Source organism: Coregonus lavaretus (assembly GCF_964263955.1).
Source record: "Coregonus lavaretus genome assembly, chromosome: 32".
Classification (NCBI taxonomy): Eukaryota; Metazoa; Chordata; class Actinopteri; order Salmoniformes; family Salmonidae; genus Coregonus; species Coregonus lavaretus.
In genome coordinates this window covers 14,239,125-14,258,387 of record NC_140019.1, presented here as the reverse complement: position 1 = coordinate 14,258,387, position 19,263 = coordinate 14,239,125, and the positions used below count along the sequence as shown (strand labels likewise).

General features: G+C 41.4%; 2 protein-coding genes across 2 annotated transcripts in view; both read right to left on the bottom strand.

Moving 5' to 3' along the window:
- Positions 1–13,794, bottom strand: part of LOC311107717 (disks large homolog 3-like) — a gene marked incomplete at its 3' end in the record, with an annotated part of 100,177 nt that extends 86,383 nt beyond the window's left edge. The window contains exons 1-2 of the mRNA XM_084150233.1: positions 13,584–13,794; positions 10,390–10,521 (exon numbers count right to left, since the gene is read on the bottom strand). Coding sequence (XP_084006359.1) covers positions 10,390–10,521; positions 13,584–13,599 — 148 coding nt within the window. The 5' untranslated portion in view covers positions 13,600–13,794. The remainder of the gene's footprint in view (positions 1–10,389; positions 10,522–13,583) is intronic.
- Positions 13,795–16,998: 3,204 nt separating this feature from the next.
- LOC311107534 (glycerophosphoinositol inositolphosphodiesterase GDPD2-like) overlaps positions 16,999–19,263 on the bottom strand; it is a 28,268-nt gene continuing 26,003 nt past the window's right edge. Inside the window, exons 10-14 of the mRNA XM_084150042.1 lie at positions 18,992–19,195; positions 18,738–18,886; positions 18,074–18,221; positions 17,745–17,827; positions 16,999–17,201 (exon numbers count right to left, since the gene is read on the bottom strand). Coding sequence (XP_084006168.1) covers positions 17,132–17,201; positions 17,745–17,827; positions 18,074–18,221; positions 18,738–18,886; positions 18,992–19,195 — 654 coding nt within the window. The 3' untranslated portion in view covers positions 16,999–17,131. The remainder of the gene's footprint in view (positions 17,202–17,744; positions 17,828–18,073; positions 18,222–18,737; positions 18,887–18,991; positions 19,196–19,263) is intronic.

The following is a 19,263-nucleotide window of genomic DNA, read 5'->3' as shown; positions in this document are numbered from 1 at the left end:
TGTCCTGAATACAAAGTGTTATGTTTGGGGCAAAACCAATACAACACATTACTGAGTACCATTCCTCATATTTTCACACATAGTGGTGGTTGCATCATGTTATGGGTATGCTTGTAATCGTTTAGGACTGGGGAGTTTTTCAGGATAAAAAAAGAAATGGAATGGAGCTAAGCACAGGCAAATTCCTACAGGAAAACCTGGTTCAGTCTTCTTTCCACCAGAGAGATCAATTCACCTTTCAGTAGGACAATAACCTAAAACACAAGGCCAAATCTACACTGGAGTTGCTTACCAAGAAGACAGTGAATGTTCCTGAGTGGCCGAGTTACAGTTTTGACTTAAACCTACTTGAAAATCTGTGGCAAGACCTGAAAATGGTTGTCTAGCATTGACCAACAACCAATTTGACAGAGCTTGAAGAATTTTCAAAATATTCATGGGCAAATGTTGCACAATCCAGATGTGGAAAGCTCTTAAGAGACTTACCCAGAAAGACTCACAGCTGTAATCACTGCCAAAGGTGCTTCTACTTTGTATTGACTCAGGGTTATGAATACTCATGTAAATGAGATATTTCTGTATTTCATTTTCAAAACATTTGCCAAACTTTCTAAAAACATGTCTTCACTTTGTCATTTTGGGGTATTATTTGTAGAATAAAAAACTGAATTCAGGCTGTAACACAACAAAATGTGGAATAAGTCAAGGGGTGTGAATACTTTCTGAAGGCACTGTCGGTGTTACATCACATGGTCTGGAAAAACTACTGGCTTTACCTCTATAACATAAGAGAAGGATGAGCCCAAGTTCTCTTTCACCCCCTCTCATCCATGTGGTCCTCTGTAGCTCAGCTGGTAGAGCACGGTGCTTGTAACGCCAAGGTAGTGGGTTCGATCCCCGGGACCACCCATACACAAAAAATGTATGCACGCATGATTGTAAGTCGCTTTGGATAAAAGCGTCTGCTAAATGGCATATTATTTTTTTTTAAATCCATCACCACTAGGCCATGCTGTTTTCCCACTGTGGCCAGCTCTGTACCACAGGCCCCTCTCTCTGCCAACCCAAAATTGCTCATCCTCCCATATCCTGCTCACTCCCCTACAATTACCTCCGGCCCATCGCCTTCCCTTTCTCAACTCATCCTCCTTCTTTAATTGAGTTTCTTAAACACTGACCCACCCCCCCCCCCCCCTCCCTCTCTTGTATCCCTTCACTACATCTCAGGTCATTAAAGAGATTCTCCGGTACTTTTGTATACTTTTTAGCCAGTAGTTCTGAAAGTAGTGCTCACAAGCGTCCCCGAAAATTGCCTACTACATCACATATGTGCACCATGTAATTGCTCTCTCTCTCTCTCTCTCTCTCTCTGCTGTGTGTACATCTTGCTAGCTGTCACTCAAATGGTGAGGGACTTAAGCTCATTGGCTCGAACTTGAATTGCTGGGGGGCTGGCCCACATGGGGGAAAATGTAGGGAAAATGGAGCACAGCACAGCTTCCAGAAAAACAGTTGCTTTCAAACTAGGGATTTCGTGGCTAATTGAGGTAAGACAGTAATTCTGCTCATAGATTATGCATGTGTGAACCACACATTGACACATCCATCTCAAAGCGGGAGGTTTAAAAAGTTCCGGAGCATGTCTTTAAGCTGCTGTGTCCTGTGGTCACCTTTTGACTGGCAGCCACTTGATGAGAATGCAGGGAGACATTGTTGCTGATGTCACACACTGGCCTCCTTGCTGAACTGTAGACATAAAGAGGTCACTCTTCTCATAAGAGCTCGGCTAAGCTACAACTTTCTTAGGTTCAATGTCAGGACACATTGATGGAAACAAATGTGTAGAAAGATCATCATGTACTTGAAATGTATAATTTTGTGTACAAATATGTGTGTGATTTCTGTGAACTTGAGATGAAGGCACTGTATGTACCGGTATGTCCTTGGTGAGTGTGTGTATGGGGTCGGTGTATCCCAACAGGGTGGAGTGGGAACAAAAGTGGAAGAAGGGGGCATGTGACTCATCACTGTATAAGAGTGTCTGAGTGTGTAGGAGTGGAGCTGTGTGTAGGCAGAGCTTTTTGCAGCCCAGCTGGTTAGAGAGGCGCGCACACACACACACACAGTATTATATTGTCCTGTGATTTTGCAATGTAGTATTTAGCTTTGTTGTAAGAATTCCCTTATAAAAAATGTGGAATGACATTTCCAGATGTGAAATAGCTGTTTTCACGTTGAGCTTAAATTTCACACATAAAACCGTATTTTCACGTATTAAATTTAGAGTTCACATGTTAACACCACCTTTTCACATGTGAGGAGAATAGCTTGTTTTCACCTCACATTTGAATTGCAGTTTCACATGTGAAATTTGCGGTTTCACATGTTAAAAACGTTCACGTGTAAATCGGATATACAGCTTCACGTAAAAAACATTCACATGTAAAAATCTCACTTGAACAAGTTGGAATTGCATTTTCACATGAAAAACATTCACGTGAAAATCACATTTGGCGTTTCTTATGTAAACAAAGTCCACATTTGAAAATCTCACTTTCGCATGGGGAATTGCAAGTTCACGTGTGAAAATCCATCACGTGAAAATCGAATTTGGGGGGACTGGGAGCGTTTGGTTGGATGATTGGGGGTGGCAGGTAGCCTGGCGGTTGGGAGCGTTGGGCCAGTAGCCGAGAGGTCGCTGGTTCGAGTCCCTGAGTCAACTGGGTGAGGGATCTGTCGATGTGCGCTTGAGTGGGGCACTTGCTCCTGTGGGTCGCTCTGTATGGGAGCGTCTGCTAAATAAACGTAATGTAAATGTTGAGAGGCTTCATTGCAGGTGGATTGTATGTTTAAAATTTCAATTAAAAAATATATCATTTCCAGGTTCATATATGAAAAACATCCACATGTGATTGTTTTTCACATGTGAACTTGCAATTCCACTTGTGATAGTGAAAATCAAATTTGCAGTTTCACATGTAAGAAAACTCCAACTGTGAAAATCTTACTTTTGTATTTGTATTTATTATGGATCCCCATTAGCTGCTGCCAAGCTGCTGCCACTCTTCCTGGGGTCCAGCAAAATTAAGGCAGTTCATACCATTTTTAAAACATTACAATACATTCACAAATTTCACAACACACTGTGTGCCCTCAGGCCCCTACTCCACCACTACCACATATCTACAGTACAAAAATCCATGTGTACGTGTGTGTATAGTGCGTATGTTATCGTGTGTGTGCATGTGTCTGCGCCTATGTTTGTGTTGCTTCACAGTCCCCGCTGTTCCATAAGGTGTTTTTTAATCTGTTTTTTAAATCTAATTTTACTACTTGCATTAGTTACCTGATGTGGATTAGAGTTCCATGTAGTCATGGCTCTATGTAGTACTGTGCGCCTCCCATAGTCTGTTCTGGACAAATGTGGGGTTGAAATAATGGTATTCTCCTCACATGTGAAAAGATGGTGTTAACATGTTGCAGAAGCAATGTTTTCACTGGTGGAATTAGGGTGAACACATCTAAAAATACCAAATGCGGGACAAGGGTGTGATTTTGTGGGACATTCGCGGAACAATGGACAGAATAAATGTTTTGGGTGCAGGATAATGGATTATGTTCAAATGGCAACATAGTTCTGCTGTACGAAGGTCACTGCCTGTTACACATCTTTAATAGAGTAATAGTATTATTATATGGTGCAATCCTTTAGTGAGTGAGTTACTTTTGTGCCACTAATATCAAACAAAACTTCTGAAGTCGAGAACAAAATGTGTAGTTATTGCAAACAAAAATAATTACATTGAAAGCAAAACATAAACCCAAAAGTATTCATAACAAAACAAAATATTGCAAGGAAATAATTTCGAAATGTGAGAACAAATAAATTGTAAATGGATGCCCCCCCAAGAAATCTGTGATAAAAAAGAAAAATGATAACACGATTAAATAAAATGTCTTCATCTTTGGTTATGTTACCCTGGCCTTTGCTTTCGATGCAAGTTTTGGCACATTCATTCCAGAAACATAGCACCCTGCATCCCACTGTTGGTTTGCCTCTGAAGCTAAGCAAGGTCGGTCCTGGCTGGTCCCTGGATGGGAAACCAGACGTAGCTGGAAGTGGTTAAAAATAAAGTGTTAAGAAAAAGTTAGAAAAAAGAAAAAAGTCAAGTGGGGATTTTTTTTCTTCAAAGGATTGAAAAACACGTGAAAAATGTACATGTGAAACTTCACATACAGTGGGGAGAACAAGTATTTGATACACTGCCGATTTTGCAGGTTTTCCTACTTACAAAGCATGTAGAGGTCTGTAATTTTTATCATAGGTACACTTCAACTGTGAGAGACGGAATCTAAAACAAAAATCCAGAAAATCACATTGTATGATTTTTAAGTAATTAATTTGCATTTTATTGCATGACATAAGTATTTGATCACCTACCAACCAGTAAGAATTCTGGCTCTCACAGACCTGTTAGTTTTTCTTTAAGAAACCCTCCTGTTCTCCACTCATTACCTGTATTAACTGCACCTGTTTGAACTTGTTACCTGTATAAAAGACACCTGTCCACACACTCAATCAAACAGACTCCAACCTCTCCACAATGGCCAAGACCAGAGAGCTGTGTAAGGACATCAGGGATAAAATTGTAGACCTGCACAAGGCTGGGATGGGCTACAGGACAATAGGCAAGCAGCTTGGTGAGAAGGCAACAACTGTTGCCGCAATTATTAGAAAATGGAAGAAGTTCAAGATGACGGTCAATCACCCTCGGTCTGGGGCTCCATGCAAGATCTCACCTCGTGGGGCATCAATGATCATGAGGAAGGTGAGGGATCAGCCCAGAACTACACGGCAGGACCTGGTCAATGACCTGAAGAGAGCTGGGACCACAGTCTCAAAGAAAACCATTAGTAACACACTACGCCGTCATGGATTAAAATCCTGCAGCGCACGCAAGGTCCCCGTGCTCAAGCCAGCGCATGTCCAGGCCCGTCTGAAGTTTGCCAATGACCATCTGGATGATCCAGAGGAGGAATGGGAGAATGTCATGTGGTCTGATGAGACAAAAATAGAGCTTTTTGGTCTAAACTCCACTCGCCGTGTTTGGAGGAAGAAGAAGGATGAGTACAACCCCAACAACACCATCCCAACCGTGAAGCATGGAGGTGGAAACATCATTCTTTGGGGATGCTTTTCTGCAAAGGGGACAGGACGACTGCACCGTATTGAGGGGAGGATGGATGGGGCCATGTATCGTGAGATCTTGGCCAACAACCTCATTCCCTCAGTAAGACATTGAAGATGGGTCGTGACTGGGTCTTCCAGCATGACAACGACCCGAAACACACAGCCAGGGCAACTAAGGAGTGGCTCCGTAAGAAGCATCTCAAGGTCCTGGAGTGGCCTAGCCAGTCCCCAGACCTGAACCCAATAGAAAATCTTTGGAGGGAGCTGAAAGTCCGTATTGCCCAGCGACAGCCCCGAAACCTGAAGGATCTGGAGAAGGTCTGTATGGAGGAGTGGGCCAAAATCCCTGCTGCTGTGTGTGCAAACCTGGTCAAGACCTACAGGAAACGTATGATCTCTGTAATTGCAAACAAAGGTTTCTGTACCAAATATTAAGTTCTGCTTTTCTGATGTATCAAATACTTATGTCATGCAATAAAATGCAAATGAATTACTTAAAAATCATACAATGTGATGTTCTGGATTTTTGTTTTAGATTCCGTCTCTCACAGTTGAAGTGTACCTATGATAAAAATTACAGACCTCTACATGCTTTGTAAGTAGGAAAACCTGCAAAATCGGCAGTGTATCAAATACTTGTTCTCCCCACTGTATGTCCGGAAACCACGTGTCGGACTTATGTAAACATAAAACATTTTTCATGTGATTTGTTCACACGTGTCCGAAAACAAGTTATGTTGTTTTTCACGTGACTTTTTCATGTAAAAAAAAAAAAAAGTGGTACAAACAATGCAAACACATAACTTGTCCTGATTACTTATCCAAAGTAATTGAGAGAAAATTACTGCATATTGCAAGTATCATCAAATTGTAATATTTCTGTGAAATTACTTGTCTCTTACTTAATTTTTAACAACCACCACTTGCACAGCAGATTTGAAACCATTATCATACGGCAAACACTTTTTTAGAGTTGATTTCTTTAAAAGAAGAAGGCTTACTCTCAACAGAGAACTGCTTGTTCAGAGCTTTAAATAGGTGTAGTGTTGTGTACAAAAACCAGTCAAATAAAACCTCAGAGACTGGAGCTCTTTCTCAAACTTTCCCCCCCAAAATTCCAAAGCTACTCCAACCCTCAAAAACCACAGAAATTCCTGACCACGGAACAAAAAACACAAAACCTGTTTTATCCCAGTTAGTACAGGCCGTCTCTCGCAGATCTCTTTTCAGTACTGTGGTCCCATTTTGGGATGTCCTGGTTAGAATGTGTGCCTCAGTCAAAGTCATCAGGGTTTTCCAACTGCTACTGCTCTCTGTTCTACAAATGACACTGTGTGTGTGTGTGTGTGTGTGTGTGTGTGTGTGTGTGTGTGTGTGTGTGTTATTGGGAGTAAGGAATACACCCACGTTAGACCCTCCTCTATTTGCGGCAGACCTATTCAAGTGTACTGGAATCCTCTTTCCACTCATAGCCTGTTCTGGGTGAATAAGCCCAAAAAGAATGTGCCCCAGAGTGTTTTCCATGGGATGACGATAAGTGACAGACAGACAGACACTCTGCTCATTACAATCTACATTCAGCAAAAATTGGGTCAGAATTAAAGGGCCGTACAATTCCAACCCCACCCCCCCTCACTCCCAGTCTCCAACCCTAAAATAATATCCTGCTCCACTACTTGTGGGAGTGTTGTGTGTGGGTATGCCCAACTTCCTGCATGTTTGCATGTTGGGAAACAAAGGGACGAGTCCGCAGTTAAGGCGACCTTTGTTCGTGATTGTGCAACCATGCAGACATCCAATCAAGTGTTCAGCGCTCCAACTTCCTACAGTGCATCACAGGCAAGGGGACTCCCATTCGTTCACACATCAAATACTGTACAATGCTGCCCACAACTGAACTCATTAACACTTTTTGCACCAGTCATGCCTGTTGTCATTCACTATCATCATTCTTTCTTTGACATTGTGCCAATACTGTTAATTTACAAATGTTCCCACTGTGGCAGAGCATACCGGTAGCAATACAATGGCAACAACACGAATACAGCCAGTGCAAAAATACCTCCACCACTATAACAATGACACTACAACAAGTAGCCTAAGCAAAGCCCTTCTACCTATTTTCAAATAGGTACTGTACAAAAGGTACAGTAGCGACAGTAGCAACACGAAAACCCCAAACTTCCCCAGTTCACATGAACCCCGGCCCATGAATGCAAACAACAGAGAGCGTCTGGGAGGCTCATGCGATGAGTAATGTTTGAATTACCCCGGATTCCCGTTAGCTGTGTAAACATTCAGCACCTCCCCTGTGCCTGGGCTGATGATTAAAACCACATGTTGAGTAGAGAACCCGGCCTCGTTTGACCCTGCTCTGCCCCTGTACCTGAGACACTCTCTCTCACACAGACTCTCTCGGGTTATATCCTTAGGCTGAACTCAGATCAGTCAGGCAGGCCAGGAGAAACAGGGGGTGAGGATGGCACGGCACGGCAGCCGTGAGCTGTTTGTTTTTCCATCTACATCACTCTACTCTACCATACCTCCAGCCCCAGCCTTTTGCTGCACATTCCTGCCCTGGGATCGAGACTCTCTAGTGTGGAATGCTTGGAACCCTGATCCCCCTCGCTGCAGCCCAGCCTGCTCTTTAGTATATCAAACATAAACTGTTGGGATAATTATACACTCTCCTATGTATTTATTTGGACAGTGAAGCTAAAACTTTTAATTTGGCTCTATACTCCAGCATTTTGGATTTGAGATCAAATGTTTTATATGACAATACGTCAGGCGCCGATGACGTGGATGTCGATTAAAGCAGCACCCAGCACCTCTCTGATTCAGAGGGGTTGGGTTAAATGCGAAAGGCACATTTCAGTTGAATGCATTCAGTTGTACAACTGACTTTCCTTTCCCTTTACAAAATGTCACCTTTTAATTGAGGGTAAATTCAAACATATCTGTTTTACCATTTAGAAATGAATGCACTTTATTTATCTAGTCCCCCCATTTGAAGGTACAATAAGTATTTGGACAAATTCACTTAAAGTGTATTACATTTAGTCAAAAGTTGAGTATTTGGTCCCATATTCCTAGCATGCAATGACTACATCAAGCTTGTGACTACAAACTTGGTGGATGCATTTGCAGTTTGCTTTGGTTGCGTTTTGGAATATGTTGTGCCAAATAGAAATTCATGGTAAATAATGTATTGTGTCATTTTGGAGTTACTTTTATTGTAAATAAAAATAGAATATGTTTCGAAACACTTCTACTACCATGATTACAGATAATCATGAATGAATCGTGAATAATAATGAGTGAGAAAGTTACAGATGCACAAAGATCATGCCCCCAAAACACACTAACCTCTCACCATTACAATTAACAGGGGAGGTTAGGATTTTCTTGGGGTTATGATATAACTACAGATAAAACAGATATGTATGAAAACACCCTCAAATAAAATGTGACATTCTGTACTGTCGCCTCATATAAAACATTTGATCTCAAATCCAAAATGCTGGAGTATAGAAGCCAAATTAAACGTTTTAGCTTCACTGTCCAAATACATACGGAGGGGAGTATACGTGGTTTACAAAGCCATCTTTTGAATACTGGATATATTGACCAACTCAACTGAAAGACAGATAGAGCAACATATCTTGTATTTTCTGTGTCATGATTAACACATACTTTTCTAGTTAGACCGCAGCAATAATTTTGCTAATAGCACATTATCATCAATGTATTTGTTCAATGAGTTTGGACAGGCAGGCATCCACGTCTGGAGAGATCACTGAGCAGGGTGGACAGCTTCCTCAGTCTCCCCTCTTCTCCAGTCCTCACCCCTGCTCCATGGTCACCCATCCCCCCATGGAGTCTCCAGAGCTCTGGATAGAGCAGCAGTAGCGGCAGACCCACAGGCTAGCATCATTAGGACATGGCCATGGTAATTAGACGGGCCACTCAACCATTGGTTAAATTGAACTCACTTGTCTCCTTTGCAGGGTAAAAAGACTGAAGTGAAATGTAGTTTCACAGGAGCTCTTTTGGGGCCCTAAATGCTTATTAAGGTATCGTTGCAATATACTCAAGAGTTAGTTTAGATCATTGCTCCAGTTAGGCAATGATAGATGTGGTGAGGTCATGCAAATTCATAGTATTGAAAAAGCTATTGTGGACTGGTAACATCTTCTTATTACACCTCATACATCAGTGTTTTGGCTGTTGTGAGTGACCCATACCTAATAAGAGGATCTCTTTCTGTGAGATGATCCTGATCAAGTTAGGATAAGATGGAACAGTGCAAATAAACCACTGAAAATGTGTAACTCTTTTTGGGGCGGCAGGTAGCTTAGTGGTTAAGAGCGTTGTGCCAGTAACCGAAAGGTCGCTGGTTCTAATCCCCGAGCCGACTAGGTGAAAAATCTGTCGATGTGCCCTTGAGCAAGGCACTTAACCCTAATTGCTCCTGTAAGTCGCTCTGGATAAGAGCGTCTGCTAAATGAATAAATGTAAATGTAAATGTTTTACAGTGCAAATAAACAACTGAAAATATGTGTAACACTTTTACAAAATAAAGAAGTTTGAGCCTCTGGCCAAACTGAGCTGTCTGAGAGCCTGTGAGAGGGCATGTGATCAGCCCCATAGATTGTGTCACATTGTGTCATGGGCATGTTTAATAGGATTTTATTACAATCCAAGTACGTTAGAGAGGGGGGTATACAGCAAGCCTTTTGTGAGTTGAACTGAAAGGCCTCTTTCATGGGACTTCATTGAGAAACGTTTAGGCTCAGTTAACTTCCCACACAAATTAATATAACCTGACCCTGTTGTCTACATCCTGAAGCTTTGGCAGGGGGAATAACAAGCCTACACAAAAAACAACTAGTGAGTAGCTCATTTTCTCATTAGAAAGATAATGAGACATAAGTATAGTATAATTTTTAAAAATCTGTTAATGAGTTTTGTTACTAAATACACTAGTTGATTTGGAGTATAGTGATTTGAAAAATAATTTGCTTGTTTGTTGAGGGACTGGACTGAGACTTCCCACTGGGCACACACTAGTTGAATCAACGTTGTTTCCACGTCATTATTGAACAAATGTGGAACAGACGTTGAATTGACATCTGTGCCCTGTGGGTTCATTATTCATAAAATAATAATAGTGAAAGCCTCAATATGTGTCTTACCTAATAGCGCATGAAACAGTTGGCTGCCGAAGATGGTGGAGACCTTCCCCACGCTGGTCTTCAGGGCCTGTTCCTCTGGACTGGTCAGACTGTCCTGGTACTGTCTCAGCAGACCCACTGCCCTCTCTGTGTCTGACAACAGGGATGCTTCATGTTAACACCCTCACAGAGCCAGTCGTTGTGATGAAAAGTTAAGAAACTGATCAGATGTGATGTGCACTTTACCATTATGGTCCTTCAAACAAATGGCAATATTATTCTACCACAGCATAAGACAAGCCTAAATGCATGCTAGGAAAAGCCTCAAATTATGGTTTTAGCGGGCACACTCATGCCATAGGCTATTGTACAATTGTCAGGCTCAAAGTACATCAAAGACAAGGATAGAGTTGGTGCATAGTTTTGTTCATTGCTTTAGAGCAGGGGTGTCAAACATACGGCCCGCGGGCCGGATCCGGCCCGCAAACGGGTTTAATCCGGCCCGCGAGATGATTTAAAAAAAAAAAAAAAAAAAAAAAAAAAATTTTTTTTTTTTTTTTTTTTTGGGTATAAAAATGCGCTGCTATTTTTCAATAAAATAAACTGCTGTTCCAATTGCGTCCACTGGATGGCGCAATAGCAATTGTGTTAAGCAAGCAAACTGTTTATACCGGGGCAGAGCAAGTAGGTCAAGCACGTGCAGCCAATGAGCTACTTTGTTTTGCCCGCGATATTTATTACGGCTTCTACTTTTAACATTATGTGCTTTGGCACCCTCATTGCCCCAATATGTCTCTGTCAAAAAAGAGAAAAGTGGACGCAGAGTGCAGAGTGTTCCAAAAAAAATGGTCATCCTATTTAATCACGGAATTGAATGGGAAAGCTGTATGTTTGGTGTGTTCAGAGCATGTTGCAGTGCTGAAAGAATATAACCTTTGTCGCCTCTATGTGAGTCTTCATGCCGACAAATATGACAACTTTCAAGGACAGCGGAGATGAGAGAAGGTGAATGAACTGTTGGCGGGTCTGAAGAAACAGCAGTCTGTGTTTACTCACACCCGAGACATCAGTGACGCTGCAGTGAAAGCTAGCTACCTCATTGCTAATGAAATCGCAGTGGCTTCAAAACCATTTAGTGAGGGTGAATTTGTAAAAACATGCATGATGAAGGCAGCGGAGATTGTGTGCCCTGAAAAGTGGCAGGCTTTTGCAAATATCAGCCTGACAAGAAACACAGTTGCAGACAGGATTTCCGATCTTTCAGTGGATTTGGACAGCCAGTTGAAGCAAAAAGTAAAGTCATTTATTGCGTTTTCGGTTGCAATTGATGAAAGCACGGACATTACAGATGTTGCACAACTGGCCATTTTTTCATCCGCGGAGTTGATGACACATTGACCGTCACCGAGGAGTTCGTGGAGTTGGTGCCGATGACAGATACAACGACAGCAGCTGATATTTTTACCGCACTCGTCTGCGCGCTGGACAGGGTCGGAGTGAACTGGTCCCGCGCTGTCAGCCTGGCTACAGATGGTGCGCCCTCAATGATCGGGAAAAAAGCAGGCGTTGTGACAAAGTTCAGAGAGAAAGTGCAATCTGCAAATGGAGGACGTGATTTTTTGACTTTTCACTGTATTTTGCACCAGGAGGCTTTGTGTTGCAAGTCATTAAAGATGGATAACGTCATGAAGGTGGTCATCCAAACTGTTAATTTCATCCGATCCAGAAGCCTGAATCACCGTCAGTTTGACAGCCTTCTCAGAGAGAAAGACCACATCTATGGCCTGCCATACCACACTGAGGTAAGATGGTTAAGCCGAGGTGCTGTGCTGAGGCGTTTCTTTGATTTACGAGAAGAAATTGAACAGTTCATGGAAGAAAAGGGCAAACCAGTGTTAGAATTTCATTCCGCAGAATGGATGCCGGACCTTGCATTTATGGTGGATGTTACAGAGCACCTGAATAACTTGAACAAACAGCTGCAAGGGCGCAACAAAGTTGTCACGCAGGATTATGACAGCATACGTTCTTTCAAGTTGAAGCTGTCATTGTGGGAGACGCAACTTGCCGGTGGTGATGCAGCTCACTTCCCCTGTCTGAAAAATGTGTGCGCGACCCAACATGTGGCAGACATGAAGCGGTTCAAAGATAAAATAACTGGACTGTTACGGGAGTTTGAGCAACGCTTTCAGATTTATGTTTATATGTTTTTATGTTGATGTGCTATTGTTTTTAATTGATTTTATTTTATTTGTATATTTAACCTATTCTTGACTCTGTGGTTCTTGCACTTGTTTGGGGAACAGGATTTCATTATTTTTATCTACATTTCTGCCTGAGAAATGACACCCTGATATAGTTCTGTGATCTGTGAAACAGTTCTGTTAATCACTGAGGCATTGTGTGTTTGTGTGTTCTTTTTCTTTAGAATTTTCAAATAAACTTGAGGTGTTTTATGATTAATAGTGATGTTGTGCTTGTACTATTTTGGACACACTGTCCTCAGGCTCCAGCTTTATGTTGTATGTTGATCATATTAAAACAAAGAAAACAATCTGAAGTTGTTGTTTTTAAGTTATATATACCATGATTTTTCCGGTCCGGCCCACTTGGGAATAGATTTTCCTCCATGTGGCCCCTGAGCTAAAATGAGTTTGACACCCCTGCTTTAGAGTTTATCTGACTTTTGGTGCTGCTATGGGCGGGGAAAGGGACTGTCCGTTATCAGAACTAGAGTAGGCTAAGTATAGAATGCATGCGCGTGCACAGCTGTTTGCCGAAGCCAGGTGGGAGGTGTAGCGTTATTAACAGCCTTGTGACATGCCCAATAACGGATGCGCCTCACTAGCTTTACTACAACCACATAAAGTGTATTCTGAGTCAACTGAATTACTTCCCTTACCATGGCATAGTGAAAGTGCTCCATGCCAGTATATATGAATTCATGGAAACATACTTCCTGTTTTCCTTTGGGTGTTTTCAAGTATCTTCCAAAAATGTACCAGCTAACGTTAGTTCATTCGGTTCAGGCTTAAAAGTTTGCAACAAAGTGGAAAACCACGGAAACGTTGCTACAATTTTCTGCTTGTCAATACTTTTCGGCTATGACAGCGAATAAACATAAATGTTCTAAAAACGGTCTCGAATAAACGTTTACGGTTGTTTAAAACTTGTACACAAACTGAAAACGTACGAAAAATGATGTAGGCACTTACCATACTTGTGGACCATGGTGTATGGAAAGATATTTTGAGAACAACTATTCGAGGCAAGCCGAAAAGTAATCAAACAAACCAGAAGAAAGATTTAACCGAGTTGATGTTTCTACGGTGATTGTTGTACCACGTTATTCTCCCCCAAATTTGGTTAATCCCGCAGTTTTTAAATTTACCACCGAAACAGACACTCCCAAATTCGCACAACACTGAACTGTCCCTGTAGCGGCAGCAGCTGTAATCCAATTGCCACGAGACGGGTCTGGGAGTTTCGCTGAAAAAGTCAAAGTGTTTATGGGTCACCCTCGGTTAAATATGTGATAACTGTAGCCCACCCATGGGGATGTGGATGGTGGTCTATAGACAGAAAATTCGTAATGAAAACATATTTTTGGGTTTTTCTGGGATATTTTTGCTAGACTTCAATCATAATTATCATCTTCATCATCATCGTCTCCATCGTCATCATCATTACCACCACCAATATTGTAGCGTCGTTTAAACAACACCTAGCGACCTCATCAAAAAGTTCGTCTCTCTTGGCAAAACGGTTAAGGTATTGGCGTTCCAGTCGGTGGATTCGGGTTTGAGTGCCGGTTGGAGCTAACCCCCAAATTCGCTACAATATCGTCGAAAAACAATTCCCTTAACGTATTTTTCATACTTTTTCATATAGCCAACCAAAAATATTCATGTTTGACACTTCAAATTTGACCATCTCACTCAAATTTGGTTACACCTGCCATCTAGTGGTTGTAGAAGAAACTTTCATATTGCCAAGGAGAAGCACCTGTAGCAATTTAACATTCCAAGGTGTTACTGCATTTTTTTTTTTATGCGGAGAATTCACAGACACATAACTCATCTTAAAACGTTTATTTCAGAAACACGTCAAATCTGGATATGATCTGTGTTCATTTGGTAAATCTCCCCTTCAGAATGTAACCATAAGTGCACTGGAAATAGTGCTGACATTTATCAGCAACACCAATAGTTTCTAAATAAGATTCAACTTTATGTGTAGAGTGAACCAGTTCTGTTTATTATTTTATTTTTTTCAAATAAAGTGCTACACAAACATATTTTCTATAGGAATATACTATTTACACCTTTGTTCATAAATTCTCATGATGAATGTAAAATGTTTGCCTGGCTACCCAAACTCCTTGCTCCGGCCAAACGCTATGCCACGCCCACGGACGTTAGTTTCATCTCTAAAATGTGTCTGGATCCCGAGTACCTCCATTACGATTTCTAACCGTTCTGTTTGGTCCCAGGATCTGAAGGGTTGGGCCAGAGCCAGAACACACGTGGGTAAAGCGGAGGTGTGAAAATCAGTCATTGGCTTTGCTACTGATTGGTTAGAGATTATCCAATTGCTGATTACTTTGTTTTGTACAACACACCTCATTTTGACGTCACCTCAAACGACTTCAATTATGGCAGTCTCAGACTGAAGTATGTAGCGAACAACAGAGCAGCAGAAGAATTCAGTTTGAGTCGTTATGCAAGTAAAATGTACTTTAACTACAGTACCAGTGAAAAGTTTGGACACAACTACTCATATTATGAAACAGCGGGGACTTTGAAGAGACACACACACACACAGGTACAGACACACGCACACGGTAGTTGTATGGTGGTATTATACATTTTGTATTGTACATACAGTGCATTCGGAAAGTATTCAGACCTCTTCCCCTTTTCCACATTTGGTTACGTTACAGCCTTATTCAAAAATGGATTTTAAAAAAGAATCCTCCATCTACACACAATACTGTACCCCATAATGACAAAGCGAAAACAGGTTTTTAGAAATTTTTGAAAATGTATTAAAAATAAAAAAACAGAAATACCTTATTTACATACAGTACCAGTCAAAAGTTTGGACACACCTACTCATTCCAGGGTTTTTCTTTATTTTTTTACTATTTTCTACATTGTAGAATAATACTGAAGACATCAACACTATTAAATAACACATATGTAATCATGTAGTAACCAAAAAAGTGTTAAATCAAAAAATATTTTATATTTGAGATCCTTCAAAGTAGCCACCCTTTGCCTTGATGACGGCTTTGCACATTCTCTCAACCAGCTTCATGAGGTAGTCACCTGGAATGCATCTAAATTAACAGGTGTGCCTTGTTAAAAGTTAATTTGTGGAATTTATTTCCTTCTTAATGCATTTGAGCCAATCAGTTGTGTTGTGAAAAGGTAGGGGTGAAATACACAAGATAGCCCTATTTGGTAAAAGACCAAGTCCATATTATGGCAAGAACAGCTCAAATAAGCAAAGAGAAACGACAGTCCTTAATTACTTTAAGACATGAAGGTCAGTCAATCCCGAAAATTTCAAGAACTTTTAAAGTTTCTTCAAGTGCAGTTGCAAAAACCATCAAGCGCTATGATGAAACTGGCTCTCCTGAGGACTGCCACAGGAAAGGAAGACCCAGAGTTACCTCTGCTGCAGAGGATAAGTTCATTAGAGTTACCAGCCTCAGAAATTGCAGCCCAAATAAATGCTTCACAGAGTTCAAGTAACAGACACATCTCAACATCAACTATTCAGAGGAGACTGCGTGAATCGGGCCTTCGTGGTCGAATTGCTGCAAAGAAACCACTACAAATAAGAATAGACTTGCTTAGGCCAAGAAACACAAGCAATGGACATTAGACCGGTGGAAATCTGTCCTTTGGTCTGTTAGTCCAACTTTTAGATTTTTGGTTCCAACCGCCGTGTCTTTGTGAGACGCAGAGTAGGTGAATAATCTGTGCATGTATGGTTCCCACCGTGAAGCATGGAGGAGGAGGTGTGATGGTGTGGGGGTGCTTTGCTGGTGACACTTAACCAGCATGGCTACCACAGAATTCTGTAGCGATACGCCATCCTATCTGGTTTGCGCTTAGTGGGACTATCATTTGTTTTTCAACAGGACAATGACCCAACACACCTCCAGGCTGAGGAAGGGCTATTTGACCAAGAAGGAGAGTGATGGAGTGCTGCATCAGATGACCTGGCCTCCACAATCACACAACCTCAACCCAATTGAGATGGTTTGGGATGAGTTGGACCGCAGAGTGAAGGAAAAGCAGTCAACAAGTGCTCAGCATTTGTGGGAACTCCTTCAAGACTGTTGGAAAAGCATTCCAGGTGAAGCTGGTTGAGAGAATGCCAAGAGTGTGCAAAGCTGTCATCAAGGCAAAGGGTGGCTACTTTGAAGAATCTAAAATCTAAAATATATTTTGATATGTTTAACAGTTTTTTGGTTACTACATGATTCCATATGTGTTATTTCATAGTTTTGATGTCTTCACTATTATTCTACAATGTAGAAAATAGTAAAAATAAAGAAAAACCATTGAATGAGTAGGTATGTCCAAACTTTTGACTGGTACTGTATGTGATCCACACATATTTTTAAATACTGTAATTTAAATGAGTCGAATTCCCTCCTGATTCAAGGCTTAATCATTCAGATAGTATATTATTAAGGGGGAGGATTTCTGGATCCAGGCTGTTCTGTTCCAGGCTTAACTCCAACTATTCAGAGGGTAAGAAGGGGGACAGTTCTCTCTGATTCCAGGCGGAAAATCATTTTCTTTGCTTCTCTTTCCCTGCAGAGATAATCAGACACAAAAACATTATTCCATTTCATCATCTGTATACTGTCTTTATATGATGCCCTTGTACATGTATCCTAGTTTATGTGATTGTAAGAACAAATACAGCAGTTGTTTTCTTTGCATGTCATTAATGCTACCACTACACTACAGATTAAATGATTGAAACCATCAAGACAAGGATGACATGTATTACGGTAAGAGAGCATGACATAATCCTTATTTATCATTCTCATATCAAAGTTAACTATAGCAATCTTAAAGATTCATAATATAAAATACATATATAGCAATTATCTTAGTAATTGGTACCGTACGTAATTACTGTAAACATTGCTAAAAAAAAGGGCAATCAATTTGAATTTTTCCATATTGATTATATTGATCAATTGCAATGTCTACTAACAAAACCCACCTGTGGCATGACTGGGACAACACCTTTTCCAATGAATAAGAGTAAAGTGAAACAAATCAAGTAATCAAATTACAAACATTGTTTCCATTGTCTTTTACAAACAATGGCAGTGCTCTACTCACCTCTGTAAGATGAACAGTGCGAACATTATGAACAATGACCCCAGGTCCACTGTGATCCATATCATTCTGTATCTATCAGGTCTCTGAAACACACACAAACCTAGTAGGTACATTCATATGACCCATAGATTGCGCACAAGGTTAAAAACACATTTATAAGTGTCAAGGTCAATGCTACACATGGATATCATAATATATGCTAGCTAATGTTCAAACACAACATTGACTTTGTGAGAATGACAAGGTCAGGGTGGGGTGATCGGGTTGACTTTTGAAGAGGGAGTGCCTATGGTAGAGTGAAGAAGAGGGGTTTGATGTGAGTCCCTCACCATTGTCCAGTCAGGCTGGGACATGTCCTTTAGGAGGGAGCAGGCGTTGGTGGTCACAGAGCTGGCCCCCGAGCACCACAGCAGAGAGAAGAGCCATGGTTCATTCACCACCCACAGGTTCACCGACACATTCCTGCTCCGAAGCTCCCTGGCACACAGAAACACACAAAAACACAAATTCAGTAGGTAATTCAAAGATTAGTTGAAAGAGCTCAGCTTACGCAGAGCTACTTCAGCAAACATGACACTTCTCAAAGACTATAGACAGGAGTGATCAATCATAAGATGTCATACTATTAAAGCACACATCATGTTTTGTTCAGACAACATTTCCCATTATCTTTGGAGCTGTTCGTTTCACTAAACCAACAGAAACTATCATCCCATGAGGAAGTTTCACTACTGGGCTCTCAGCCATTAAAAAACACACCTGGGTGAAAACATGATTTGAGTCTCATTCTCCCCTGAGGCAGTGTGTGTCTCCATCTACAACAACGCCAGTTCTTTGTCTCAGTACACCAACATCAACACTTTTCATTATGACACTACTATGTGCCCTGCAGCAGTCAGTCAGCACAGGTACCATAGAATGTGGTTCTGGAATGAAGGTTTATTTGGCTACAGCTCTGAGAAAAGCGTGGGCGCTTTGAGGTAGGCTACTCACCCGACCTCTGTGGCACTCAACGCACTGTATTTGACATTCAGATGGTCTCCTCTGTCAAGATCCATATCAGACACATTGTTGTAGACCTGTATGAACCCTGGTGCGACCTCCCTCACATCCACCCTGTGTTTGGGGGGAAGCCAGAGGATCTAGAGAGAGAAACAACAGAAAACACTGTCATACAACTGTAATAAGACTTTAACTACACAGAACAGGAATGATGAAGTGGTGATACTGATAGACATTCTACTCACCAGGTCTTGGGGGATGCCAGATTTGAGGATGGTGTTCACAGTGTCGATAGTGTCATTGTTGTCGTCATTCTTGAGGTCAAAGATGACAGAGGTGTTATGAGTCTTGGCTAGGTCCAGCAGCTGCAGAAGGGAGGGAATACTCTGGTTCCCAGCTGTCTTCTTCTCCTGCTCTGAGAGCTGGGAGACTGAGCGGAACGGATCTGTCTGAAAGGGAGACATCCATAGTATGGATGTCATTATGTCAATGAGTTGGTATAGTTCAAATTGTAATA